The following is a 27,282-nucleotide window of genomic DNA, read 5'->3' on the forward strand; positions in this document are numbered from 1 at the left end:
TCAAAGAAAGTGTGTGTGTGGTGTGGAATAGGTTTGGGTTTGCCAGAGAGCTCTTAAAGGAGCAGTTCACCCTAATGACAAAACATATTGCCACATAACCTTGGTTGTATCTAGCCATATAAATATTTTTGGTTGTATGCCTTCAAAATATCTATTAGAAAATGGAGGTGGATGGAATTTCAATTATTGTGCTTACAAATGTAATAGCTCCTCTATACAGCAATAATGTCCCATTTACTTTGGATAATCTGTAGACATTACTTTCAACAGCCTAGTAGAAAAAGTACAAATGTTGGTGTTAATTTTAGGCATGGCAAGTTTCTTTGTATAACACGTTTCATACACAAAGGCAAACAAAGTAGATTTTAATTTAAAAAAAGGAATTAAATGTGTGGGGGGACTGATTTAAAGAAAAGATACATTTTGAATTCAAATGTTAAGAGACAAATACAAGATATAGGGGCACGATGGTTCATTGTAGCTTCAGTCATGTATGGAAGCCCGTTTACGCCAATGTGATGGAAAAAGATCCTGTAATTCATTATCAGCAACTTTCTCAAAATAATGAGTAAAGTACTGAGAAAGTTTCTTATTTTGTCATTATTTGCGATACCGTGTCACTATTTTGTGAATGTGCCATTAAAATGACTTGCAGATTTACTTTTTTATTCATCATCAGGCTTTGTTTTTATCATTTCTTTTTTTATACTAGCGGACATGGGTTTCCACAGACATGCAAGTTTAATATGCTCTTGAAGTTTGTTCAACTCTGGTGCACAGTAACTAAATGGCTTTTTTTATGGCTTTATGATAAGTCTGCAGTGACTCTTCATTGCCAGTTTCAGTCCCCTCTTTATGTTATAACAAGCACTCTGACAAATTAAACTGAACCAGCGGTTGGAACCAGTTTAGGCACATGATGTCTGGAAACATTACTTAAAGCTACTCTGAAAATATAACCGCACGAGCTGACGTCAGCGTAGTGAGGTGATGAGTCGGCAGTCTGTTATTCAGATTGTCAGCTGACACTTTTTTTTGCATCACATCAGAAATTTCGGAAATAGCTCGTGGGATCCTCTTTACTTCTTTCAAAGACTGATTTAGGATTTAATAGTGTCTTCCAGGTAGGATGTTTTCTCTTGACGATTGTTATCTTACCAGGACACGTTATGATTAGAAGTCACCTGCATAAAACTAGAGAGAATAGCGGCCACTTTATACAGAAAGCCCAGCAACCCCTGCAAAAGTCACTGAGTGAGAACATTTGCATACAGGCCTGTTTTACGCAGGATTTACCTGAGCTTGACCTGAGAGTATTATAGGTGTATTGTTTTTCACGGACGCATACTAAAATGTAAAGCTAGTTGAAGAATGTATCTCTGGGCTAATGACGGCTCAGGACTAATGACTGAATTACCACGTGGAGCGAAATCATCCAATTTAACAAGACTTGTTGATATGTGATGAGAGTATGTGAAAATAATGTGTGAGCGCTGGAGGCATCTTTACAGATGAAGTAACATTAACATGAAAGCATGCCATTAACGTGTTCCACAGCCGTAACAATTTATTTTACAACAGTCTCGACCAGAGAATGTAATTGGCAAGATTAATGATTTATTATTCACCTTCAAAGTCATAAAACAAATCTCCAATGGAAAGGGATATATCTAGAGATCTTTGATTAATTACAGTCGTTTTGTTCTATAAAATATAATTGTTTGATGATCATGATGTGCAGTAGATCAACTGAGACACCATAATAACCCCTTTAGGCTTCTTCACATTGTTTTAAAATAACCTGGAAAGATGTCTGCCGCACATTTTCAACCCATGGATATAATTCTTGGAGGGAATATTCCTGGAAGCCCGATCCAAATTAAACTTTTATTTTGAAGGCCCACTGGTTTGTTTTGGAGCTCACGAGCTACTAGTCACGTGCTAAAGCAGTGACGTTTTAGCCTAATGACCAATCAGACGCAGACTTGGCTTGTTTGGTTTCTTCCCTATTGCCTGCTTCCGTCTTGTTTATCCAGTCTCCGAGAGGTTTTTGTTCTGCTAAGGACTTTGTCGCCATGTCAGCGGCCACACAGGCAAGATACATTTGCTTTATTTGTTTCCAGTGTGGTGGTTTGTCGAGACGTTTTTGACGTAAAAGCCACAGTCAAGAACCAGCTGTCCATTAATAGGTAGTTGTAGTTAGTGAGCTAGCTAAGTGGCTAACAAATACATTGGTTAATTTGTTCTGTGTGTTTTGGGTTTAAAATAAATAAACTTTTTTTGCGTTGCCCATTGAATAAATGTAGGCAAACATACCACCACTGTATTTAACTGTCAGCGTAACGACACGAACCTGTTTTGATGTTGTTTTGAAGTGTCCAACCGCCTTTGCCCCCCTTACGCCTGTATTAAAACTGTTATGTCGAGGTGGTCCATATGTGAGGCTCTCTTTGGTGTTTATATGTTATATTATATTTATCAGTGCCATGTTTGATATGTAGAGATTCATTTTTTTATTTTTGCCATTTTCATTTTACATTGACATTGTTTGTAGGCTGGAGATGTAACGACAACTGAAGATGTTAAATAATTTATGTATGTATGTAAAAAATGGATGTTATTTTTGAATAAACTGTGTAGTCACATAGCCTTTTATCTTCATCAGAGTATGTTGACAGACGGAGTCCTCTCGCGGGGCGTCTTTGGATTGACCACTCAAGGAAATTTAACTTCCCTTTGCCCTAATGGGTCAAAATGGGTTTGGGAAGGGCTTGGGGAATGTGCCCAGGATGCGAGGGACATGGCCAGCATCTACCTCGGCCTCCTGTCCATCCTCTGCTTCATGGTGTCTTCACTGCCGTAAGTGTTCCCTGTGTGTGCCTCTCAGAGGAAGTGCTCTTGTATCTAAACATCATGTATAATTCTGTCTGTTGTTTCTGATTGCAGACAATACCACAACTCATGTAAAACTGGGAATATGGACAGCGCCCTCTCTATTTGGTTTCTGCTGCTGTGGTTGGGAGGTGACACGTGTAACCTGGTGGGCTCCTTCTTGGCTGACCAGCTTCCACTTCAGGTGACTTGTAGTGAAGCGGTATAATAATGTTCTCAGTGTATGGCTGTAACTGACAGTTTGTTTTATTATCAATTAGGCTATAAATTAGCGCTGCACAATTGATCTTTTTCTTTTTAAAACGTCTGTGCCATGTCAACTTGATAAATACATCACAAACGACTGCGATATTGCACTAAAAAGACCGTATTAGTAGAAAACTGCACTTTAAAATGTAACTATCATTTTTTTTTAAAATTGGTGCCTTTTGTGTTTAAATCAATGTTTAATTTGCTCTAAAGAATATTGGTAAAACTTCCTTTCATTTTATTTATTTTTTACAATTCATTGTATTTAAGCAGTACATACTATAAGCAGCAGAAATACAGAACTAAGTACACTTTAATATCAGTTTTATCTAATGCAAGTAAAATCCTAAATGCGATAAATAACAACAATATCATATCGCATATTTTTCTCTTATCATGCAGCCCTATAAATGATTGTTTTTTTGATAAATTCTTTGGTCTATAAAATGTAAAAAACAACGATCATTAGAGGTTATTAATGTTTTTTCATTCAAAGAAACAATAATATGTATTTTTATAATCTTACTTATAAAAAAAAAAAGGCAAACGAATTGTCACATTTTTAGAACTATTACCACCTAATCATTGTTTGTGCCTTGATCAGTGACTTAGATGATTAATTGGTTATTGAAATTCTTATTGCAAATTTTCTGTTGAAATGAATAATACAAATAGCTTTTAAAAGTGAATTCCATTACAATTACTTTATTTGTGTGAAGAAAACAAATATTTTCCATGACCTGTTACATATGTCTTTCTCCTTTTCTTCCAGACATATACTGCCGTGTATTACGCTATAGCTGACTTGGTGATGCTGGCCATGTACATGTACTACAAGACAAAGAACAGAATGGGGGACAGTGAGTGTTTCTTTTTCACTAGCCTTGCTAGTGGGTTATGAAGGGTGCTACTCAAGGGTTCTATTTGGTGTCCTACACATAGGCCTCTGTTAACATATGGAATATAAATAAATAACCTCCAACTGTAACTGTAGCCATAGTCTTTAATGATTCAGCTACTACTAGGGCTTATTTCTAAGTTTGAGTTTTTTCTGGCGTAGCCGTGAACAAGCTTCTCATATCGGCACTGATGAACAATGATCCAGAAGAGGTTAATCGCTGTACCCTGTCATGATGTCATCACATGCCTCATGTTGCTGTGGTGCTTGTTCCCTCACTGGTGACCTTTTGGCACAGTGACCATTGTCTGGAGGAATGTGCTATGAAGTCTTTCCAAGTATTGATGCTGAACTCAGGTGTCGTCTCTTTCCCAGGCAGGAGGGTTTTGCACGTGGTGGGTGTCGCCTGCGTCCTGGGCTTCACCACGAGCCTGGTCCACCTCCCCGGGTTAGGCTCCCTACAGGAAGTTCTTCCTTCCGGGTTCAGAAGTCGCGCCTTGCTCTCAACCTCTGACCTTAGTGCCATCAAGGTGAGTCATATTCATTTGTTTAATAAGTGACCCGAGGGAAGTGAACTAGTTACCTGTGGATTTCTTCTGCTGTTGTGAGGTTGATGTGTCTGACTCTGTCGCTTCAGGCTTTTACCCCTAAAGAGATTATTGGTTTCTCCATCGGGTCCGTGTCCTCAGTGCTCTACCTCTGTTCCAGGCTCCCCCAGATGTACACTAATGTGAGTATGACGCTTCCTTAAGGCCCTGTCACACGTATACGTATGGCAGAAACACATGCCGGCGTATATGAAAAGTAGCTAAAAATTTATCAGGGTCCTAATACGTCCAACATTTCCACAGCGGTGTTGTAGCTAACGTATACACAACAAATTATTATACGTATGTCAAATCTATTGATAGCGTATCACTTATACAAAACGTATCGGAGCGTCTGGCCAACGGATCTGGAACAGTGGTTCTTAACCTTATTTGAGGTACTGAACCCGGCAAGCTTCATCATTACATTCACCGAACCCATCGTAATTGGAAAAATAAAATATGACAGGTATATATTTTATTAGTGCACAAAATGAACCATGCATCAGTTGCACGCTCACTGTGTTCAAAGAACAAAACCAACAAAACATGAATTTCACACAAAAACATAAGTCAATGAATATTTACTGCAAATCAACGTGACTTTTGCTGTTGCCTTTCAGATACAAGTTCAGAAATGCGCGGCTTCACCTTGGCAAGTGCCACTCTCATATAATTTTCACAACAAAATCTGTTCCTTTTCTTAGTTTTCATGTCTACCATCCTCGAAAAGGATTACTCGCAAAGATACGTTGTAACAAACGGTATGAGTATCTCAAGGGCTTTCTTAGCAATAAGAGGGTATGGTACGATTTGGTGACACCAAAACGTTGAGAGCGTTGTTCTGAAGAGTTGCTGTTGAAGCTGGCTCTGCTGAAGTTCAATGATTTCGTCGAGGTATTCATCGTTGACATCTGCTGTTGCAACACTAAACGTGAACGGCTGTCTCACCCATGCTGGATATGACTCTCTGGTGGGGAAGTATCCGTCGAGAGACTTTGCCAGCTCATCTAAGTCCATGGCAATTGCTTGCTTCAGCTCCTCAGGTACAGAAATGTCTCCAATTCCAGACACGTCTTCGATCTTACTTACAGTCGTCCAGCAGGGGAAAGTTTGCAAAGTTATCATTCTCTGTTCGTCGTTTCCATAAAGGTAGCTTTTTAAAAAAAACGCCTTCAGGTTTTCTTCCGCTTCGATGATGTTCACTCCGCCGCCCTGCATCTGTCGATTGAGATGATTGAGAGCATCGAAGATATCAGCCATGTACGCCAAAATGAGAATGAACTCAGAATTTTCAAAGCAATCTGCGTGACAATGTTGGTACTCTCGCAAAAACGGGGCTAATTCCACACGCATGGCAAAAACACGATTTGGCACCTTTCCCCGGGATAACCACCGAACGTTAGAATGGTACAGAAGTACCTCGAATTCAGAGCCCATTTCCTTACACTGCTCTTTGAAGATGCGGTGCTTCATAGCACTATTGCACGTAGTTCACACACTCAACTACAATTTTTAATACTTAATACATGCCAGTTTTGGAGGCAAGGTGTTTGGTGCCAACGCATGCCTGTGCAGAACACAGTGCGTAACGATGATGTGTGGTCGGATTTCACCAGCGCTCGTCCCAGAACAAACTGCAGAAACCATATTCCACGAAAGATCGTTGTCTCTGAAGAAGTCATCCACTGAGTTTCTTCACATCGACTGACTTGGTTGTTGTTGTAAGAGGCTTACAAAATAAAAAAATCTTCCTTTATCACGTCTTCTTTCACATAGCGCACGAATACAACAAGCTGGCTTAGATTGGAAACTTTTTCTGGGATTAAAATCAGATCTGCAACTACTTGAGCCAAGATGTTATCGCTCATGTCGTCTATTCTGCTGCTGATTGTGTCATTTGAAAGAGGAATTTGGGATAACTTATCTTCAGCAGCTTTTCCCAGCATGATATTCGCCATCTTCAACACAGCTGGTTTTACGAGTGTTTCACTAATGGTGTGTGGTCTGTCCTGCTTTGCGATCAAGTACTCTCTTCACCTTGAATTCAGCGACCGTTGTGTTCTTGTATTTCCCATCTCCATGCAGCTTTAGGAAGTGTTCCTTTAGTTTTGCCGGTGCTAGACTAGAATTGCTCAACTTAGCATTGCATATCATGCATTGAGGACGCTGACTCCCATCAGCGTTCCTTTATACATGTGAATCCATATTGTACGTATTCGTCCAACCACTTTCTTTTTTTGCTCAACATAGTTAGTATGAAGGGATTGAAAGATCAAAAGAAAATCACAAATGACGTACAATCACAACAGCCACAAGTCGACTACTGAGCGCACCAAGTTCAGCACAGATATCAAAGCCAAGCAATGTGGCGTGATCAGCTACAGCCAATGATGGCCAAGCGTGACGTCACGAATAATACGAGTGGGCTGAATTTATTTTGTGTAACACATTTTTACTAAGCAACTAAATATTTGTAACACGGCGAAGAAAAATTGTGTGTTGCCAAATTGTCGGCAGCCAATTTTGACGGCCGACAAAAACGGCCCGACATTGCTAGTGTGAACCAGGCTATACTGTGTGTGTCTTGACCCCTGCCGAACCCCTGGGGTTCGATCGAACCCAGCTTAAGAACCACTGGGCTAGAATGTACTCTTGTCGCAGCCTCTCAGCATCCTCCATGCTCTCTGATGATGGTTTGATGTGTTCATCAAGACGTGCTGTGAAGAAGTGAGTAAGCTCCCAAAACGCTAGCTGAACGCTAGCTGTACTGTAGAAACACGTTTAATAAGTTACTCCGTCGTCAGGCATAATCTTAACATAGGTTAGGAATAGGGTATCCACTCGTTATCAATAAATTGGCTGTAGGGTTCACCGTCAGCCGACGTAGCTATATCTAACGTTCCTCTAACGTAGTCACGTAGGTATTTACGCACTATATTTACGTAGGTAAGTATTCACGTATGTAAATCACGTAACGTCTGCAGAACTTATGAACTTATTACGTCCGGTAATTTTGAACATGCTCAAAACATCAGCGTTCAACAACGCACCCCAGCGTAACACAGTGAGCTCTTAATGAATACTACTTATACCTTACCTTATATCAACGTAAACCAGCGTGTTGCCGATATTTTGTATACGCCATATTTTTGTATACGTTATGCATTTGTTGGGCATTCGTCTGATACATTTTGTATAAGTAAGTGATACGCTATCAATAGGTTAGACATGTGTATCTGTATATGTTCTTTTTTGCAGACTATATTTTCTCAGTTACTTTAATGTTTAATGTAAAGTAACTTTAATGTAATACAAAAAGTTCTAAACACTAAAATTGAGAGATTGGTATCGAGGAGTAAACATAACTGGTCGGGTATCCGTGGGAACCCAATTAGTAACATGTATGGTTAAATATAAATCGGATGAGTAGGTGTTGATACATGTTTGAATCTACGCATAATGGAAAATGTAACTGAAAGCTAGTGAATATAATGCACTGCCTCTGCAATCTGCACACATCACTCTGTTGAAAAATATGTGGTTGCAATGTAAAAAAATTATCTTTTCCTTTAAAAAAAAAAACCCATCACCCCTCTTGTCCTCTCATTTTTCTCCACAGTTTACGAGGAAGTCGACAGAGGGAGTGTCTTACTTCCTGTTCGCACTGGTCATCCTGGGAAACACCACATACGGCCTGAGTGTCCTGCTGAAGAACCCTGATGACGGCCATGGCGAGAGAAGCTACATGATCCATCACTTGCCCTGGCTCATCGGCAGCCTCGGCACCCTCTCCTTAGACCTTGTTGTATCCTTTCTAAGAAAAAAGACATGGCCGCTGTAGCCGGGCCTCTGGGCTCTCGTTAATCCCACGTACATGCTACATTTTAGGCAGTGCTGAGCTGGAAGAGAGGACACTTCATCAGAAGGGTTTAGGCGGGGGGGGGGGGGGGGGCACACACGGGCACACACGGGCACACACGGGCAAAAAATAAATATAGATAGATAGATAGATAGATAGATAGATCTGTCTGTCGCACAAACCTGTTTGAGAAACACTGCTATAGAGGGGATTTTGTCCAGATATGAATACAGGTGTGCCTTGAGATTTTGGCTTGGTCTTTGGTGTGCCTTGGCCACAGAAAGGTTGAAAACCACTGCTGTAAATATCGTTGGTAGACATTTTCAGATCATAGCAGCAGTCATCTGCAGTTTATTAAAAGCTGAATATCAGTCGGTCCGAGCACATGGTGCAGCTCCATAGTTGGATTAGCCTGTTGTGCCCAAGATGAAGAGTTAGATGAGAAGATCAATATCACTCTATATATTTCTCTGCTAAATATGAAACTATAGCCAGCATTAAGCCTCTTGTTTGTTTGTTAATTGTTTAAATCTATATATATAAGTCAATCTTTAGTTAATAATTTAATTTTTATTTTAACCAAATATAGTATATGCAATATGCAATACAAAAAAATAAACAGTATAGCACACGGCTACACTTTACTAAAAACAAAAAGTTTTAAAATCCTTTTGTATATTAGAATATTATATACAGTATATTATATTAGAAGCTGCGTATTGGAAAGCTTTTTTGCCTAGTTCTGTTCTAACCTTGGGGACCAGCATCTGTAGAATATTGTGAGAGTGTGGGCCATATTGATTTGTTTTTTACACATGTATGTACACAGATGAAAAGGGACCAAATATCTGTGTATGACATTTCCACAGCCAGCAATGCAACGCAAAGCGCAAGTGATATACAGCAGCAACTTCTTAAGGCACTGGTCAGGTGCAGTCATAGAGCAGATCACAGTAATCCACTAATGGTAAAGTAAAGTTGCAGGAATCAAATGTTTACTTGCCTGGAGGGACTTAAATTAAGGAGTCAGCTGGTATTTAATCCCTTTATGGTCAAATTATATATTTTGTGGGGATGGGAATGGGTGGGTGAGATTAATCAATCAGATTCTTTCCCAGGATTTCTTTAGATTTCCTTAACGCTGTGATTCAGATCTCCTTCCAGTTTTTTATTTACCGCAAAGCTAAAATGGAAGAGGACGTCAGCCACCCCGAGACAACGCCTCTGATCAGGAGCTAAAGCAAAAAACTGAGCGTGTACTGGTGGGACACGCACAGACACTCGCTTCAAGTGAACTCAGAATAACATTTCCAACTGAATCAGAATGAAAGAGCATTGTACATTTTAGTTTTATTTATCATGCTCTAAATGAATGTTTACAATGTGTTTTTATCTGCAATAGTTCTGTGACAGGTGAAGTTCTTCTTGTTCGACATGGATGGAAACTCCTCAGCCTGAACTCCTTCTCCTTAATTTTAGGTCACATTCTCAATCTAATGTCAGACCTCATATAAATGTCAGAAACCTGCTGGCTGGGGCGACCAGACCACACAGATGTTTCTGTCAAGTTATTCAAACACTTTGACAGTTATGACACTAGGAGTAAATTGTATTCAGTCTGTTATTAATTGATGTTTACACCAAATACTGTAATCACAATTTCTTTTAATTTAATTTATTTTTCTAAATACAAGCACTTGACCAGTTTTGTTTGCACTGGTGATAAAAGTCATTTTCACAACCAAGTTTAATTTACACATTTAGATGTTTTTATTCTCACTGTTTTGGACAAGAGAAATAGGTTTTGTACTTTGAGAAATGTAACGTTGTGTCATGGGTCATTGTGGTGTAAAAAAGAAATAATAAAGAAATAATTTCACAGTTCTTTTTAATTCTGGGTAAAGTGTTGTTGTGAGTCATTTACGATTCTCCAGATTATCTTCAAAATGATGTTCCTTTTAAATTTTTATTTTATTTTATTCTTACTGCTCCTCTTCTCCACAAGCTCTTCCTCCCCTACAGTTTACACTCTTCACCTCCTACTTTTTTTCAGCCCAGCAGAGGTCAAGGCCTGCTCTTGGCCTTGATGATGACCTTTGACCCTTTGCCTCTGCTGACCTCCACCCTCAGCGTCTGTTTGACCTTCTCCTGGGAGGCCCTGACAGCCATGTTGTTTTTCATCATTAGCAGATTCACGCTGGCCTCTCAGTTGCACCCTCTTCCCTCATAACACCCACGCAAACGCACACTTTCCCTCACTATTAAACATAATGCAATCACACACACTCAAAACAGTAAGGGCCCACCCACCACGGAAGCAAGGTCAGTACAGAAAATATCATGGGTTCAGTGAGTGCGTGTGTATTTTGGGGTGGAGGATTGTGAAACAGTGGCAGAGAGATTGTTAAGCGGGTCGGGAGTTAGCAGGAAGAGCCAGTGATAGGGAGCATTCATCCATCACAAGGGATGAACAAGAGGCTGTTTATAAACACACTATACTGGGAATGTCTTAATGAGATGACTCCAGTTCCTACAAACAGTGCAGGGAAGGGGTCCCTCATGACTCAGAGGTTGCCGGTTCAAATCCCTAGTGCAACCACAAGGCCCCATGCTGGGATTTCACATACATGGGGACACGTTGCCAAAAAAAAGTTATGTTCACCTGCTTAATTTTTCATGTTTTCCTGATAAGTCCCCATAAAATGTCGGAATAATTTCTCTTCACAGACACTTTTTCTCTGTAAGTAAAACAGGAAAAGAAGATCTTTGGTCATGTCCAGCTAAAACACACATCAAGAGCAGCTGTCTGTTTACTGTGTGTGTGTGTGTGTGTGTGTGTGTGTGTGTGTGTGTGTGTGTGTGTGTGTGTGTGTGTGAGAGAGAGAGAGAGAGAGAGAGAGAGTGAGCTTGGAGGCTGGGCTGGAGTCAACATTACGAAAAGTAAGTTGGTTGGACAAAGGGAGAGGACGTCTGGACGCTCGGGCACAGCAGGAAGGCTCCCACCATCAACGGTGAGTCCACAACCTCAATAACTGCAACATAAAAAGAATTATTCATAAGCCAACACGATGTCGTTACTTGTTGGCTTATGAATACATCGTGTTACCGTCCTGCATCTACAGGGGTTAAAAGAGGGGACTTTTAACATTACATTTAGTAATTTTTCTGCTGCACTGTGTTCATCACTTAATTGCTATTTGAGTGCATTATTACCAGGTGGTTCAGGTTACAGGCGTTACTTATGATGTCCAGTTTGTGTATGATGCATCAAAGTCCAGGACTGGTCATACTATGTTAAAAAACTACATTTATTTGATTACGTCCATCATACATAACCATTGAAAATGTAGTTTGAATCTCACAATAACCTCTGCAGATTAGATGAACAACTATTTGAAAATGTACATTCCTTCTCGTGATAGCCAAATACCCCCGACCACACTCACTCACATATGCTCAGACATAAGCTATGGACTTTACTCACGAACACTGAGGCGACTTCAAATGTAAGCGTCAGTTTCCTGTGAGGATCAGTAAACAGTCCAGGCCATTATCGAGCTGCAGCTACCAGCCAGCAGCTCTCTGATAAAGAGAGGAGCTGGCCACATGGAGAGGACGTCCTGAACGGGATTTATGATGTGTTGGATTTATCTCAGGGCTTGTGCTGTGAGTGATTCAGGACTAACGAGTTTGGAAGGGGGGGGGGGGTTTACACATGCCAACAGTTTTTTTTTTGCGGAAATGTTGACCTCATTTGTTTAAGTTTGTGTTTAAGACTTTGTTCTATTTCTCTGGTGTTCATCTCATCGTTCCTTCCTTGTGCACACATCTTCAGGAATATTTGATTCCGTTAGTTGGCACACAGAAGACAAAACTAATCCGGTAAAGTTCCAGAGTCCAACTGAACTAATCGTGCTTGATGTGAACGTGCCCTAAAAGCCTCCTCTCCCTGTTCTTTCATGACACTCATCATCTCCCATAGGGCGAGCCCTCATCGTCAGGCCCTTGTCCAACAGTGTGACACCTCCAGAAGATCCATGGCGACATTTGCACGCTCTCAGATATTGTCCCCATCGTTTAGTGTCACTCTCAGCTCTGCTGCCTGCACTCTACCCTCCTTCCATTCCTCAGAGGTCAGAGACAGTGGGAGGAATGTTTTGTCTCATCCTCATATTTTGGGACATGTCACACTCGCTGTTAACTGGGAAATAACAACAGAGCACCTCCTCTTTAGCAGGGGATTCGTGCATCTATCTAGATTATTTTAGTAACATCAAGAAACCTAAAACTGAACTGGCAGAACTCATGCCCTATCTCACAATGTTAACGAAAGTGTAAAATAATTATTGTATCCACCCTGTGATTCAGTAGCGCGCCACAATGTAATGGGTTCTTCCTATGTCCACGCTACACCCTTTTATCAAGTTTTATGAATGTCGAGCCAATCAATCAAATGTATTTATACAGCCCAATATCACAAATTATACATTTGTCTCAGTGTGCTTTACCCAGGATGTACAGGATACGACACCCTCTGTCCTTAGACCCTCGCATCGCACAAGGAAAAGCTCCCCAAAAGAAACCCCATAATTAAAGAGGGGAAATGGAAGAAACCTCAGGGAGAGACTGAGGAGGGATCCCTCTCCCAGGACGGACAGACGTGCAATAGAAGATGTGTGATCATGTTGATGTTACCTCATCAGCAGTTATTAAAGTCACGTTCGTGACATAAATCCTCCCGACTCTGGCGATCCCCTGACGTTTCCTTTAGAAAAAACATGAGGCTGACGTTTTCTGGCTTTTAATGAAATATCTCAACAACCTTTCGATCTCTTACCGTGAGATTTGGTACGGATATCCACGGTGCCCAGAGGATGACCTGATGACCCCTGACCCTCCCTCGAGGGCCACCAGCAGGTTAAAGTTTTCACTTATTCTGTGAAATATCTCAAAATCTACCTTGATGGATTGTCATGACATTTGGTAAAACGTTCAAGGTTCCCAGTGGATGAACCCTACAGACCAGCTGACTTTTCTTCTAGCCCCACCATGATGCTGACATTGGATGGATTGCCATGTAATTAGGTGTACTTTGGTTTGTGACCAAATACCTGCAAAATTCAGCAAATTCCGATCAGCTTGAGCTGTACTGCGTGTTTGGTGTTAGTTAGAACATGTTAGCATGCTAATGCGCTAGCTAAGATGGTGAACATGGTAAACATTATACCTGCTGAACAAAAGCATGCTAGCATTGTCATTGAGAAACAGAATGATAATATTAAATCAATAAAGCACATTTGATTGCTACTATAATGTTGTTCACTATTACTTTTAAGACTTTCAATGTAGTTGCTAATCTGTTTTTTAGGTTTTTCACATGTAGGACACAATTTAGTTTGTTTCATTAATTTGCTCTCTCTTAGTTTGTGCTTTTCCCGAAAGTCCAATTGATTTCCAAGCTGTGTTGTCATCCAGCACTGTGGTCACATGTGTGCCAGTTTACCCTTTGGACACACTCTTCAAAGGAATGACACCGTGTAGCCAGCAGCCAAATTCCTGTTTTAGTCACTGAGATCGATCGCGATCACTCCAGTGAAGGCTGCCGTTTCAGAGCATTACTGGCTCTTCTCTAACGCTCTGCTATCCAGTCCTGGTTCCCATAATGAGCCAGTGAAAGGGATGATGTGCGGGTGGGAGGACGGCGTTAATCCTCAGTAAGCATGCTGCATGTCAAAAGGCCCTGCTCAGAGATTTACAGGCCAGTGTGGAGGTCACTCCTCTGTCTCCTCGGGGTGGTTCAGGCCTCTATTCCTTTCGCTCTGTCCCATACTGGTTAACTGTTTGTGGGGGAGGCGGAGGTCCCCGAGCCCCTTAAATCTAACTGCTGTCCAATATTAACTGCAGCACAAACAGAACAGCGGTAAACAAAAGCCGAGTAAACACAAGGCTTTGAGGACAAACACACACACACACACACACACACACACACACACACACACACACACACACACACACACACACACACACACACACACACACAGAGCACGGGGGGGGGGATTTAGTAAATTTTGATTTCAGCAGCAAAACTTATTTTAGATGATCCTAGAAAAGTTAGAATCAATTTAAGTGTACGCTATATTTATTATATTTTCACCGCTTTACTTAGCTGTCAGCCCTTTTCCGACGGGGAACTGGAGACTCCTTTGACAAAACAGCCTTGCAGAACAAGGAAAATTACTGTTTTTGACAAAGGAGTCTGGTGGCTTTGAAGAAAGCATAGATAACAGCTTCAGCTCCCCGTCAGAAAGGGCTGTCTGACGGCAAGGTGACAATATTATGAATATAGCGTACACTAAACGGATTTTTTTATGTGGCTATGAAATGTTTCGCTGCTGTTCCCCTCCAAAGCAATACATTGCTTTGCTTTCATGCCGGTAATCATGTCTGTTTCTCCAAACTGGGGACGTGTCGACCGTCATCTACTGTACGCTTTACACTGACTGTGGATAAGTATCTAGTACAGGGGTGGCAAACATGACTTTGCAAAGTGTAAGAATGAGTTGTTTTGATCATAAAATAAAAGCCTTTGTAGACACACTGTGATCAGTAAGTTGTAACACACGTGTAAATGATAAACTAATACTATTGTTGAAATTGCACCTTTTTTTCTTAAGACATTTCAGATTGTTCATAATGTTTTGTAAAAAGATTAAGTTTGAACATTTTCAGAATGTACGTGTACTTTTTTGCACTAAAACGAAGGGAAACTAAAATGAGTTTGACACCCCTGATCTAGTACAAAATCCAAACCATCTCTTCTCTTCACAATTAAACTATTTTATGCGACTATTAATGAATTAAATTGAGAAAATGTTTCCTTTGCCCAGCCCAGCTGTTGCACTCTGGGATACATCCATTCAGGCCAAACCCCACACACACACTCACACTCACACACCTCACTCTGCCCATGAGGGATAAAGTCTCCATCTCTCCCTCCATCCTCCATCTTATCTGGGAAGTCCCGGCCAGGTCCAGCTGTTCGGACCAAAGTCCCAACCCTGTCCTTCCTGGGTGTCCCCACTTTCCTTTCGTCTATTCCCCGGGGGGGCGGTTAAGACCTCCTCCAGCACATCATCCACCACAGACCAAGAGCCTCAGCTGGATTCGTCCTCTCTGCTTTTTTAAAAATAGGCTGGGATATCAGCGTGGACAGCTAAGAGACCTGGACGCATCCTGGGGATTGAGGAATGTCTCTGCACTTCCCAGATCCTTCATATCTGTGTGAATCCTCTGAGTAATTGTCTGTGTGTGTCTGTGTGTGTGTGTGTGGGTGTGGGTGTGTGTGTGTGTGTGTGTGTGTGTGTGAAGATAGATCTGTATTAGTAGCTGGAGAGAGGATCTTCTGTCCAGATGAAAGAGTGGACTGAGTTGGAGATGAGTTTTTCGGCAGGGGGGTTCCTCTCCGCCTCGGACAGTTACTGTGCCACAGAGCAGCTCCAGTATTACGGTGAGTCCACAGTGACATTTCTGTCTCTGCTGAATTTATTTTCTTTGCCTTTTACTTTTATCTTCTCCGTCTACTTCTGTTTTTTATTTCTTCTGCTTCTATTAAACAAGTTAGGAATTCTTACAATAATAGTTAAAACACTGAAGATGGATTTATGAGTCTTAAACTGCTGGCAGGTGATACCAGTACCTGTAAACCAGGAAGTTCAGGAAAGACATTTTGGATATGTGGGGACATTATATTTGCAAATGACTTCTAGTGTTATCAGTCAACGCTAAGTTAATTCAAATGAGTCTGTGTAACGTCATTGGTTCCACTGGCAGGCAGATATTTCTTATCTGCAGCAGCAACAGTTGGCATACTGTGTTTTCTACTGTTGTAAACGGTTGGTTCACGCAAATTACTCAAAACATTTTTCTTTCTTACTGCAGATAGTTCTGGTTGAATTTTTCCACGTTTATTTTAAACTTCATATTGACTTCTAAGATTTTGGACTCAAACTAAATACAATGGATATGCTCACAAGAAGTATATGTATATAAATATGTAATACATCTATCTATAACATTCAAAAGCAATCATCTCTTTCTAAAATCTGTCCCTGTAACTCTGGGTAATGCACAGAACACACAGTTGGCCATTTCTATAGGTGTTATTTCTTTAGCAGAATGTAGTTCCCATGAAAATAAAAGCTAAACTGTTTGCTTTGTAAGATACTATCAGCGTTAAGAGAAAGTGTGTTTTTTGTGATTTGGTTGAATCAACCGTCTTAAGTGAAACAAAAATGTAAGGTAGTGGACGGGCTCATAAAACAGCTGTGACCTCAGTCCTACCCGAATCGGTCATATCTACTCATGTTTATATACACTGTTACACAGATAAGATGCCATTTCTTCAGCCGATTTGTTTATTGAGTGAGATGCTGAATCAAAGTGAGACTATGTTCTTCTTTTGAACGGAGAAATAACACATTATTTTTCTTACAAATGAAAGGTTGAACTTTGAAGCAACAAAATAAACCACTGATCTTTTCATTACTCTCGTTTCTTCTTTTGCTGCGACAGCTTTACGTGGTCCCACTGCCAAAAGAAACATCAAAACATCAAACATCAGTCCACAAACCAATGGGTGACGTCACTGCTTCTTATATGCAGTCTAGGGTATGACCCGTAGCTTATGGTGGCTAACGTTAGCTCACAACAACAAACTTAAAGTAGATATGGCTGTGAAATGGACAAATCTGAGTCAGACTGCTGACTTTGTGACTCTTTTCTACTATTCTATGTTTACTGTGAATTTACATTTGCACGTTTAACATAATTCCTTAGTCGTCACTTGTGTTTAACAAAAGTTAGTGCATCATTTATATATTACATTGTTACACAACGAGGATGCGATTGCACTCATCTCATTCACTCTCACAGTTGATGAATGAACACCGAGCGTTTATTTAGCGCCTTTGAGAACTTGCTGACGTGAAGAAAATTGTTGTTGAGGAGGTTCAGCTGGCTCGCTGCACTCACAGCACGCAGGGAGGCTGAGTGTGCATCGGAGGATCTATTTATACTGACATGTATCATCAACAAATTCTCCCTGTTGTCTCCCCTCCCCCCCCCCCTCGGAGCAGGGGGAGCAGGGGAGCTATGGGGGGTAGTTTGCTGGTGTTGTTTGGCTCCCTCGGGTGCGTGGGATGGAAGGGAGGCTGAGGAGTGTTTAGACAGTGTTCCAATGGTTTACAAACAGTGCGAAGAACAGCTCTGTCACATGCAGCGAAAGCAAGGACCCCCCCAAACCACCGCCGCCACAGTCTGGTGAAGACAGGAAACATCTGGAGCGAGGACGACAGGGAGGACAAAAGGAAGGAGTGAGGAGGGGTTAATAAGTGCCCTTTAAAGTGATGACATTCACTCCATCAGAGCAGTGGTGTTTTCTTTACATGTACTCTCATTTGTCATCAAAACGTTCAGACTAATTCTGGGGTCCACAATGTATCAATTTGCTAACTCTTTATCAGTCATCCATTTTTAATTAGTCAAGGTTCAAGAATAATAAGTAGACACATTGGCAAAGTATTGAGAGTCTTAACATTTCCTTTTGACTTTCGATGGATCAGAGAGGTCAGTGCTGACTGTCTGTTCAAGGAGGAGGGAGAAAGTCTCACCGAACACCTCGAAAGGTTTTTTCCAGCCATTTAAAGGTGATGAAGTGATGAGCAGGGGAGTTTGGATGTGTTTGTTCTGAGAATGCTGCGACTTGACAAGGAAAAGAGAGGAGTTTGACCAGAGACTTCAGAGATCTAACTCAGATCAGACTCTGTCTCTAATTCGGAGCGTGCCTTGTGATTTTCAACAATATATTGAATTATAGGGCTGTAGCTTTGTAGTTTTCCAACAAAGCTTTGAATGTCTGTCGTCATATTGTATGAAGACATCATCCTAAAAGATGTGTCCGAAGCGGGTCCTACGGTACATCCATTGTTATCAGCGTTATCCCTGCTTCAGCCATACTAGGGACCGTATGGATATCGTAACCTTTGCTGTTTTCATTTTGACTACTATTCATTTTGAATTCGTCCCCTGTGAGTCCAAGCTCTTAAATCCTCCTTTAACAACAAGGATCGTTGTTTCAACCACAATTTTAAAGAACACACATTTTCCACCTGATTAAGATGGACATCAGCCCTCATCTTCATGCTACATGCATACCCTTCAAGCTTCCATCTCCAGCAGCCCTGAGACTCCTGACAGTTGGGTGGGCTCTCCGTTCAATCAGCTCATATCAAATCCCACAGTCGTACTGGTCCAGCTGTTCTTTCAGAGGCTGCCAGTGGTCACACATGTTTTCTCAAAGGAGACAGGACTTGCAAAACACAAGCTGCTGATCCATACTCGGAGACTTTCCAGTCTGTTACAACACTGAATGGCCATTACAGACTGGATCAAGCATCCACAAAAGGGGATCAAAAAAACCCGTAAATGGCACTGGGAGCTTTCAGCTGCATCCTGTTGCAGCAAGTTCACAAGGCCTCACTCTCAGCTTTTTATTATTTCCCCCAGGAACCATAAAAGCAGTGAAGTCACACGAGTCACGTAAGACACATTCCTATAACGCTCTTTGTAACGGCGTAATAGTGTTGCTTGAAATGTTCTTTCACGTTTCTGTTCCTGCTAATGTAGTTGTTCTCGTCATTGTTTTCCTGTTGTTCAGATGTGTTTGTGATATTGTTTCACTATTTATGGTATTGACCAGATTACATATTTGTGAAGGATACCTGCTGGATGGTGAAGCCCTTTGTGTTGGTGTTAGCCATGTGTCCCTCTCACGCTTGCAGTTGGTCCAGAATGCCGTCTCAAAGCTCATCTTTTACCAGGAACACGCAAGCGAGAGCACATTTCCACCGCACTGGCTCCCTGCACGTTTTAGGATTGATTTTAAGATTTTATTGTTTGCCTACAAATCAATAAACAGGCCAAGCTCTAATCAACCTATCTCTCTGATTTTTTACAACCACATGTCCCAGCAAGGTCACTCAGGTCCGCTGACCTGTTGCTTCTGGTTGTGCAGGATCAAGGTTAAAGCACAGATGAGGTCGCCTCACCTTTGCAGTTGTATCCCCTAAAGTCTGGATAGAGTTGCCTCTGCATGTTAGGCTGGCTCCTACACTGCCTGCTTGAATTCCTATCTTAAAACATATCTTTAGTCCTTGGCTTTTAATTCAGTATGAGAGTTTTGTTATTAAAACATACAGGTTTCATGACACTTAGTGGAAGGGTGGAGCATGGGCTAAGGTCAAACTCATTACATTTTGGAGTGAAACCGAATCACGGGGCAGATACACACATTTGTTTTCACTTATGGAAACGGCCTTGGACCTCCAAGCTTAATTGTCATTTTGTCTTTTAAACTGGTAATTGAATGTTTATTGTGTTGTTTTTTGTTTTTTGTTATTTTTGATTGCACAGCACTTCAAACACAGAGACACATGTACTGTAAGTCCATGCTGACTGTGGCGCTCAGCTCCTAGAGAACACGTAAAGCTGTATATACCAGTCACTAATAATTGGTTTCATGTTCATGCCTCCGCGTCGGGAATAAACGTTTTCCTGTTTTCCGTCCAATTCTCGTGAATGCATTATCTCGGGACACCTCGACGGAATTTGGCACAAACGTCCACTTGGACTCAATGATGAACTGGTTAGAATTTGGGGGTCGAAGGTCAAGGTCACTGTGACCTCACAAAACACGTTTTTGGCCATATCTCAAGAATTCATATGCTAATTATGACAATTCAAACTAACTAACTAGGATAAAATGACAAAGTGATAACTTTTGGACAGACATGGATGTGAACTAAAACTTGGTTGGTGGAGGCAGACAACGGCGAGGCGGTAATCCTAGTTTTCTAAAGCTCAATAATTGAAAACTAAAACAGACGGTTACTGTAGTTTTTTGCAAAACCTTCAAACAAAAGTAAATAGGGCATTTGTAAGGAACTATTTTCAGCTGGGGATTAATACACAGTTGGTGCTCAGTCGTTTGATCAGGTTTGTTGACAATAAGAATAATATAGAACATCACCAGCCGTATCATAAACCAAGTCAGTTATGGATTCAAAGTTTGATTTGATCGAATGGGCAGAAAGGCACCATTGAGCAGCTTTCCAAGAAGTTCAAGTTCTTTCTCATGTGTTCTTTAGATGTGAGATCTAACTGCCTAAATACTCTTGCCTGTATCCTTTCACTTCTTTTTGTTTTGCACTAATCAGAACTAAAACTTACAAAAGCCACATTGAAGTGTGCAGGTGTACACAGTTGAACTAATCTCTGACCTGCAAAACAATGTTTACATTTCTGTTCCCTTTTTTCAATTTCAGACATGCTGGCTGATCCTCTGGGCTACCCCCTGCAGGACCCTGACCTCCAGCTGCCTTACAGCCAACAACAGTACAGCCCCGCCAACCTGCCCTTCTCCCTCTATGGCTCTCCACCTTCCTCCACCTCCTCTCCCTCCTCCTCCTCTTCCTCCTCGCAGCCCTGCCATCTTCCGTACCACTACAGTCCTCACTGCATGGAGGCCCCCTGCGATCCCAGCCCCGAGCCCTATTGCAGGGGTCTGGCTCAGGGGCTGGGAGCGATAGGATTGCCCCTGGGGCGGAGGACACGGGTGGGGTTGGGAGGGAAGAGCAGAGGTCAGGAAGAGCTGTGTGTGGTGTGTGGAGATAAAGCGTCAGGGTATCACTACAACGCTCTCACCTGCGAGGGATGCAAAGGTATTTCTCAATGTTTTCTCTTTCTGAAAGGTAATCTAGTAAGGTTTTGTTTCAACCTCACCTGGTCCTTCTTTCCCCTTCCTTACTTGCAGGTTTCTTTAGGCGTAGTGTAACTAAAAAGGCTGTGTATCACTGTAAGAGTGGCGGTGGCTGTGAGATGGACATGTACATGAGGAGGAAGTGCCAAGACTGTCGGTTGAGGAAGTGCCGCGCTGTGGGAATGCTGGCTGAGTGTAAGCCACCACTAATTTACCTTGTGAAATGAAATATTAAACATCATGTGATAAAAGAAAACAAATAATGTATCATCCTTAAACAATATGTATTTAACTGAAAATGCAAAACAACTTCTCAGGCCTTCTGACGGAGGTGCAGTGCCAGTCCAAACGACTGAGGAAAGGAGGTAAAGTCAGAGGACAGGAGGAAGAGGAGAGCCCAGACAGCAGGAGGGTCAGCTCTACCAGCAGGCTACCTGGACAGGTAGTAGAAAGCAGGACTGACTCACTCTGATGCGATGGTTGCTTGAGTGGATAGCATGAGTGGATAGCATGGCCCTGGTGATGGATCTGTTGATTGTTGCAGACGGAAATATCTCAAGTATTTGATGGATTGCTATACGGACATTTTATTACAGACATTCATGATCCACAGAGGATGAATCCTACTGACTTTGATGATCCCCTTCCTTATGTGTGCATCACGAGGGACATTTTAGGCTTTTTCATTTTTTGATCGTATTAGCTTTGATGCATATGGCATATATTTTTTCAAGGGTGTGTGTTTATTTCTTCAAAAGTTCAACCCCAGGTCCTATAATAAACTGTGTTGTCAGAATACAGACACTCAGACCCTTAAGAAGTCAAATGATCCCATGGCCATTAGAGCATAAGACCATGCATCTATTATATCAGGTTTTCAATCTAGATCCCTGGCTTCAAAATGTAGTATGTAGTTTTTTTCCACCCGATTGAATTTGGATCGTTTTCTCATGTTCCACCTAAAAAACAACCTCCTGTTGAAAACCTCTTATTAGTCTTGGTTGGAGATGGTTAATTGTGTAGTTGTTTAGTTTGAAAGTTGGGTTAAAGTTCTTTAAATGATCAAATGGTTGGTTGGTTATATGATTGACTGTTCGGATAAAATCCTTTCATGCCACATTGTCATTTCATTTCGCCAAATTAATATACTATTGTTATATAATACACACGTGGAAACAGTTTCTGGACCAGAAAGCTGGATGTGAATGTTTGTTTTAGGCCGATCTAGCAAATGAAATACCTGCCAAACCCACTATTGCCATGAAGCGGTCCTGCTCAGTGAGTTGATTCACTTTGAGATATAATACAGATAGATACCACAGTTTTAACAGTATGGCAAAAAGCTATGACAGTTGACAAATGTATATTGTTTCAGGGTATATCGTCGTAACCCTATTTGTTGAACAGTTGGATTGTCGGATGTTTGTAAATGTTGCGTAGCAGGTTGAGTGATTAAACAAACCTGTAAAAGTAATCTGTAAACTCTCCTCCTCCTCTTTCATCTCAATGCACTTTCTATGTTGTAGTTTTAACACGGGGAAGTGATATCATAACCCTGATACTGGTTTAACCTTGTGTTGTCAACTTCCATTCTGCAGCAGGCCCAGTCTGCCAGTATAACCCGAGAACAGAAGTACATTGTAGACAGGATGGTGGAGGCCCATCGACTGTACAGAGCACAGGACAGCAGCCATGGCAGGGTAGGTCACAGTGTGGAGACATCCGTCGTAGCTCCAAAAACACAGTTACATTCTTTATGTTGATTGATTTGCGGTCTTTGTCTGCTCAGTTGTTTGAGTGGCCATGTACAGAAGAGGCGGAGGGCTTGCCTGATGTCATATCGCCCCACCTGCAAAGACTGCTACAGTTTGCCAGGACGATGCCAGGTAAAATGGACCAGAAAATGCAACCTTCAGAATCTACCATCTGGTATATTCACTGGGGGGAGGACATATAGAATCTAATAAAGCAAAAAACACAATGAAATAAACATGTACCATACATAAAAACAAATTATGATGTTCCCCACACAGGTTTTGACCTCCTGGATTTTTCCGACCAGAGCTCTCTCTTGTCTGTCTCTTCACTGGAGGTCATGTTCCTGCTCTCAGCTCAGCAGTTCTCCCACAACCCAGCAAGCCCCAGTCCAGGTGAATAAACCAACACATACACTTCTATGATTTATACTTGCAAATTCAGACTGCGGAGACCCTGAGAGGCAACTGAGTATTTTTTGTAATACATTTTTTACATCTGATCTAAATTGTTTGATTTAAGAATAGGCGAAAATAAAAGATGTTTGTTGTTGTAATACTCATTTTGGCTGAAGCGCACCACTACCCCATGTTTAAAATAGAGCTAAAAGCATTCATATTTTCTTCGAGGTGAGTTTTAATTTCTCCATGCACTCCAAACACAAGCTTGCCAACATATAGTGTGTGTTAGACAGTTATGTGACATTACTCATATGTCTTTCTTTTGGCTAGAAATGTATTCCAATCAGCGTTAATCTGCCGCATACTGACGTTACGGGGTAGTGGGGCACTTCAGCCTCTTGTGGCCAACATTAATATTACAACAACAAACACTGTTTTTTTCTCCACCTGTTACACAAAAAAACTAGGGAATTAGATGATCCTGGCAAAACCTTTTATTTTATTTTTTTTACCTTTTCTTAAGTCGTAAACACAGGAACAAAAACAATTTACTCAGATTTAGATAATGGATCACCAGAATATATATTTTTATTTTTATCACTTCCGAGCATTTAGTTAAAAAATAATTCCTCTCTTTTTCTCTATCATCAGCACTTCAGATTTTCAGTATGTCAACACACAACTGGCTTAGAAATGTAGAGTCAAAGGAAAACCTCCACAGTAGGACGCTGCCAGTCCACTCAGGTGAATCCAGACGAACAATCACTCAGAAAAGATCTTAGAAAATGTGGAAATAAAATAATAGTTCAGGTTATTTCACATAAAATGTAACAATTTCCCATTTGCTGGTGTGAACAGGAGGCAGTGAGGATCTCCTTGGGCCGGTGCTCAACTTCTTCCACAGCATGGCAGCGCTGCGGGTGACGGAGGCTGAATACACCCTGCTCACTGCTACAGCTCTGCTCTGCTCAGGTCAGACCGGGAATCTGAAATAATCCAATCAACTGTCAAGTTAAGACATGCAAATGCTCTAATTAACTGTTAACGATCATTATAATCGCCTCCGAATGATTCACTCAGTCTGTCTCAAAAGGGTCTCACCGGAATGTAACTGGGTACATTTACTTAAGTACTTACGGGACAACTCTGCAGCACCACAATACTTCATTCAGATATTTCGAGTTTGATCAAATTCAAAGATTTTAGTTTGAGCTCAACCTTTACCAGCTGCAACATTAAAGTGATGTTTACACATTAATGCATCATTTATTCCAATGCAATATTGATTGATGATTGATTTCTTTACTTTCTTAGTGCCCAACACTCATGGTGTTAAAACTATTCTGAAATGGCATAATTACTCATTCGGCATAATGAGTAATTTTACTTTTGGTATTTTAAGTATATTTTGATGCTAATACTTTTGTACTTTTACTTAAGTAAGGTTTTGAATGCAGGACTTTTACTTGTAACAGAGTTTGTTTAAACTGTGCTATTGCTACTTATATATCTGGGTACTTCTTCCACCACTGATGACTATATATACTTTATCAAGGCTCTGCAGCTTTTAAAGTCTGACAACTAACAACAACTTCACTCGTGCAACAAATTTGACTTTTTACATTCATTAGCTGTTTGGCAACTTGACCCTGTCAGAGAGACAAATCTATGTTTGATTATTAATCGGCCTCTCTCTGTGTCCCTGTCCTGCAGACCGTGCGTCCCTGCAGGCTTCCAGCTGCGTTGACAAAATGCAGGAACTGATTCTGGACTTGCTGTCAACGATGTGTGGGGCCCAGGCTGGAGCTGCGCGAGGGGGACCACAGCGGTTTGGCCGCCTGCTGGGCAGACTGACGGAGCTACGAACCCTCCGTCACAACTACCTCCTTCTGACAAGCCAGGAGCCCGGACAATGACGAAGAGGACACACCGGAAATGGGGAAAACCACCACTATCATCTCTGGGGAGTTTCATGTTTGCATTGAAGGACTAGATGGTGCTGTATGAGCTGAACAATTGTACAAAAACATTTTGGAAATGCAAGATTTTCACCTGTCATTGATAAGCCTGTGTTGGATTATTTGTTCTCACACACTAATCTTCCACCATTTGCTCAGTTGACTTCAGGTTCTGCTGTCATTATTGAATTTTAGCTTATGATGGGATTGAAATGTTTGTTGGACAAAAGATATTGTATAGGTCTTTTTATACCTGTTGTATACAGCTAACATGTACACTTACAGTACTTTTCACAAAGCTCAGTGTTGTTAAAATAAAACTACAATGCAGACTGTGTGCTCGCTGGAGTTCATCAGTGGACAATATCTTTTCCCGACTGAAACCAGGGACTAAATGAACATCACTTTCACTTCACCCGTTAGCTCTTCAAGACATTTGGAGCTGATTGTCTGAATCCTTGCTTGTAAAGCATTATTAAATAATACTAGAGTGACAACTGATCTCTTAAAAATAAAAAGTTTGACCCTTTTGAACTTTATTTCTATAATTCGGTCACCCACGAATACATTATTTATCTCTGTATGTAAAAAAGAGATTTGATAACACACATAAATATGTACACAAAGTGTGCCTTTTATCATATACAAGTGTCTTTGTAAAAGATTAAAATGTAAAAAGCTAATGTATAAAAGATGGCAGTGATCCATTCATGGGTGATTCTTCAACTACGGACCATTTTGGTCTGGAACTTTTCAGAAAAAATTAAATGTATTTAGAGAAATGTTTCAATATGTTATATTTCTACATCCTGTGTATTAACACTTCTTGACAGTGGCTATGCTGGATTTCTTTAAATAATATACAATTGTTGTGATTTTATTAAAACAGTCGGAGGAAATCATCATTTCCATCACACCACAAAAAGTTGTTTTAAAAGAAAAAAAGATTTACTATACCTTGTGTTTTCAAAAAATATTAACTAATGGTACTTATAACGGCACAATTTTCCAAACTACAAAACATTTTTTATGTGATTATGTCAATTTGTATGCATCTTTTGGTTAAAATATGTGTTGTGACTGGAGTGACATTGTGTGACGGAAATGGCTGCATGTGTTGGAAATGACAGGTCACAAAAACATTTTTAAACAATGTTCAGTTTTATTTTCCCTGACACAAAAAAATAAAAACATTTTAAGGGAAGAACCTTTTAAGCAGATACAATCATTTGGCAGAACATTTCTGGAAACTGCTGAAAACAAGCAAGTTGCAAATATTGCACTTACTATTTAGCGCAAAACAAAAGGTCCCTGATTCATTCTCTTTGGTGGTTCCTTGTCGGTGAATAGTAATCACAGATATATTTTTGAACAGCTACCCCACTGCCATTTCATTTAACATACATTATTTTCTCTGATATGAGTATTAACACTCAAATGGTCTTTTCATCACAATAATCAAAGTGATGGAAATTATTTTTATGGAAATTACGTTTTGTCACATTCTTTAAATAATCTCATGATATGTTAGCATGCTAAAGTCGGCTTTAGAGCTAGCATTAAATAAACACAAAATAGACAATACCAAATGTTGTTTTTCTTATTATTTCTACATTTAAAGGATATATGAGCTATTTGGAAATGACAGTCAATAAACATATTTTCGATTGACCAAATATTTCCCTTGATTTTATGTTGTATCAGTTCCCTTCATGGAGCTGTCTTTGTGCTGCAGCCATGTGCTCTCCGGTCACATGACTGTCTGTGATCACCAAGTTAAAATACTTTTTAAAAAACTCACCAAATTCACATTTTGCATGGTGTGATGGAAATGACAGGGACCACAGGGGACAGGTATTCTTTTTA

General features: G+C 40.7%; 2 protein-coding genes across 7 annotated transcripts; both read left to right on the plus strand.

Annotated features, from left to right (window-relative positions):
• Positions 1 to 1,975: 1,975 nt before the first annotated feature.
• slc66a1 (solute carrier family 66 member 1) lies at positions 1,976 to 10,385 on the plus strand. 2 transcript variants are annotated; one of them, XM_029436703.1, is made up of 8 exons: positions 1,976 to 2,093; positions 2,666 to 2,859; positions 2,947 to 3,076; positions 3,914 to 4,001; positions 4,415 to 4,569; positions 4,677 to 4,769; positions 8,249 to 8,434; positions 9,641 to 10,385. In XM_029436703.1, the coding sequence occupies exons 1-8, from the start codon at positions 2,076 to 2,078 to the stop codon at positions 9,725 to 9,727; spliced, it is 951 nt and encodes a 316-aa protein (XP_029292563.1). In that variant the 5' UTR covers positions 1,976 to 2,075; the 3' UTR covers positions 9,728 to 10,385. The 2 variants fall into 2 exon arrangements, with proteins under 2 accessions (XP_029292563.1, XP_029292564.1); XM_029436704.1 differs by having other exon boundaries at positions 2,085 to 2,189.
• Positions 10,386 to 11,377: 992 nt separating this feature from the next.
• nr1h5 (nuclear receptor subfamily 1, group H, member 5) lies at positions 11,378 to 26,988 on the plus strand. Of its 5 annotated transcripts, none has more exons than XM_029435381.1 (11): positions 11,378 to 11,499; positions 15,861 to 15,995; positions 20,869 to 21,264; positions 21,357 to 21,497; positions 21,620 to 21,744; positions 22,901 to 23,002; positions 23,092 to 23,188; positions 23,336 to 23,452; positions 24,110 to 24,202; positions 24,317 to 24,430; positions 25,172 to 26,988. In XM_029435381.1, the coding sequence occupies exons 2-11, from the start codon at positions 15,899 to 15,901 to the stop codon at positions 25,372 to 25,374; spliced, it is 1,485 nt and encodes a 494-aa protein (XP_029291241.1). In that variant the 5' UTR covers positions 11,378 to 11,499; positions 15,861 to 15,898; the 3' UTR covers positions 25,375 to 26,988. The 5 variants fall into 5 exon arrangements, with proteins under 5 accessions (XP_029291241.1, XP_029291242.1, XP_029291240.1 ...); XM_029435382.1 differs by having other exon boundaries at positions 11,443 to 11,499; positions 15,857 to 15,995; XM_029435383.1 differs by lacking the exon at positions 11,378 to 11,499 and adding an exon at positions 17,060 to 17,155 and having other exon boundaries at positions 15,881 to 15,995.
• Positions 26,989 to 27,282: the final 294 nt, after the last annotated feature.

This window comes from Cottoperca gobio, chromosome 7, assembly GCF_900634415.1.
Source record: "Cottoperca gobio chromosome 7, fCotGob3.1, whole genome shotgun sequence".
Classification (NCBI taxonomy): Eukaryota; Metazoa; Chordata; class Actinopteri; order Perciformes; family Bovichtidae; genus Cottoperca; species Cottoperca gobio.

Excerpts from the sequence above, each read along its gene's own strand:
- nr1h5 (XM_029435381.1), top strand. The coding sequence starts at position 15,899 with ATGAAAGAGTGGACTGAGTTGGAGATGAGTTTTTCGGCAGGGGGGTTC. Across the intron at positions 21,745-22,900 it reads CCAGCAGGCTACCTGGACAG|CAGGCCCAGTCTGCCAGTAT; the intron begins GTAGTAGAAAGC and ends TCCATTCTGCAG. Across the intron at positions 24,203-24,316 it reads GACGCTGCCAGTCCACTCAG|GAGGCAGTGAGGATCTCCTT; the intron begins GTGAATCCAGAC and ends TGGTGTGAACAG.
- slc66a1 (XM_029436703.1), top strand. Across the intron at positions 3,077-3,913 it reads CTGACCAGCTTCCACTTCAG|ACATATACTGCCGTGTATTA; the intron begins GTGACTTGTAGT and ends CTTTTCTTCCAG. Across the intron at positions 8,435-9,640 it reads CCCTCTCCTTAGACCTTGTT|ATCTCCTTCCAGTTTTTTAT; the intron begins GTATCCTTTCTA and ends GCTGTGATTCAG.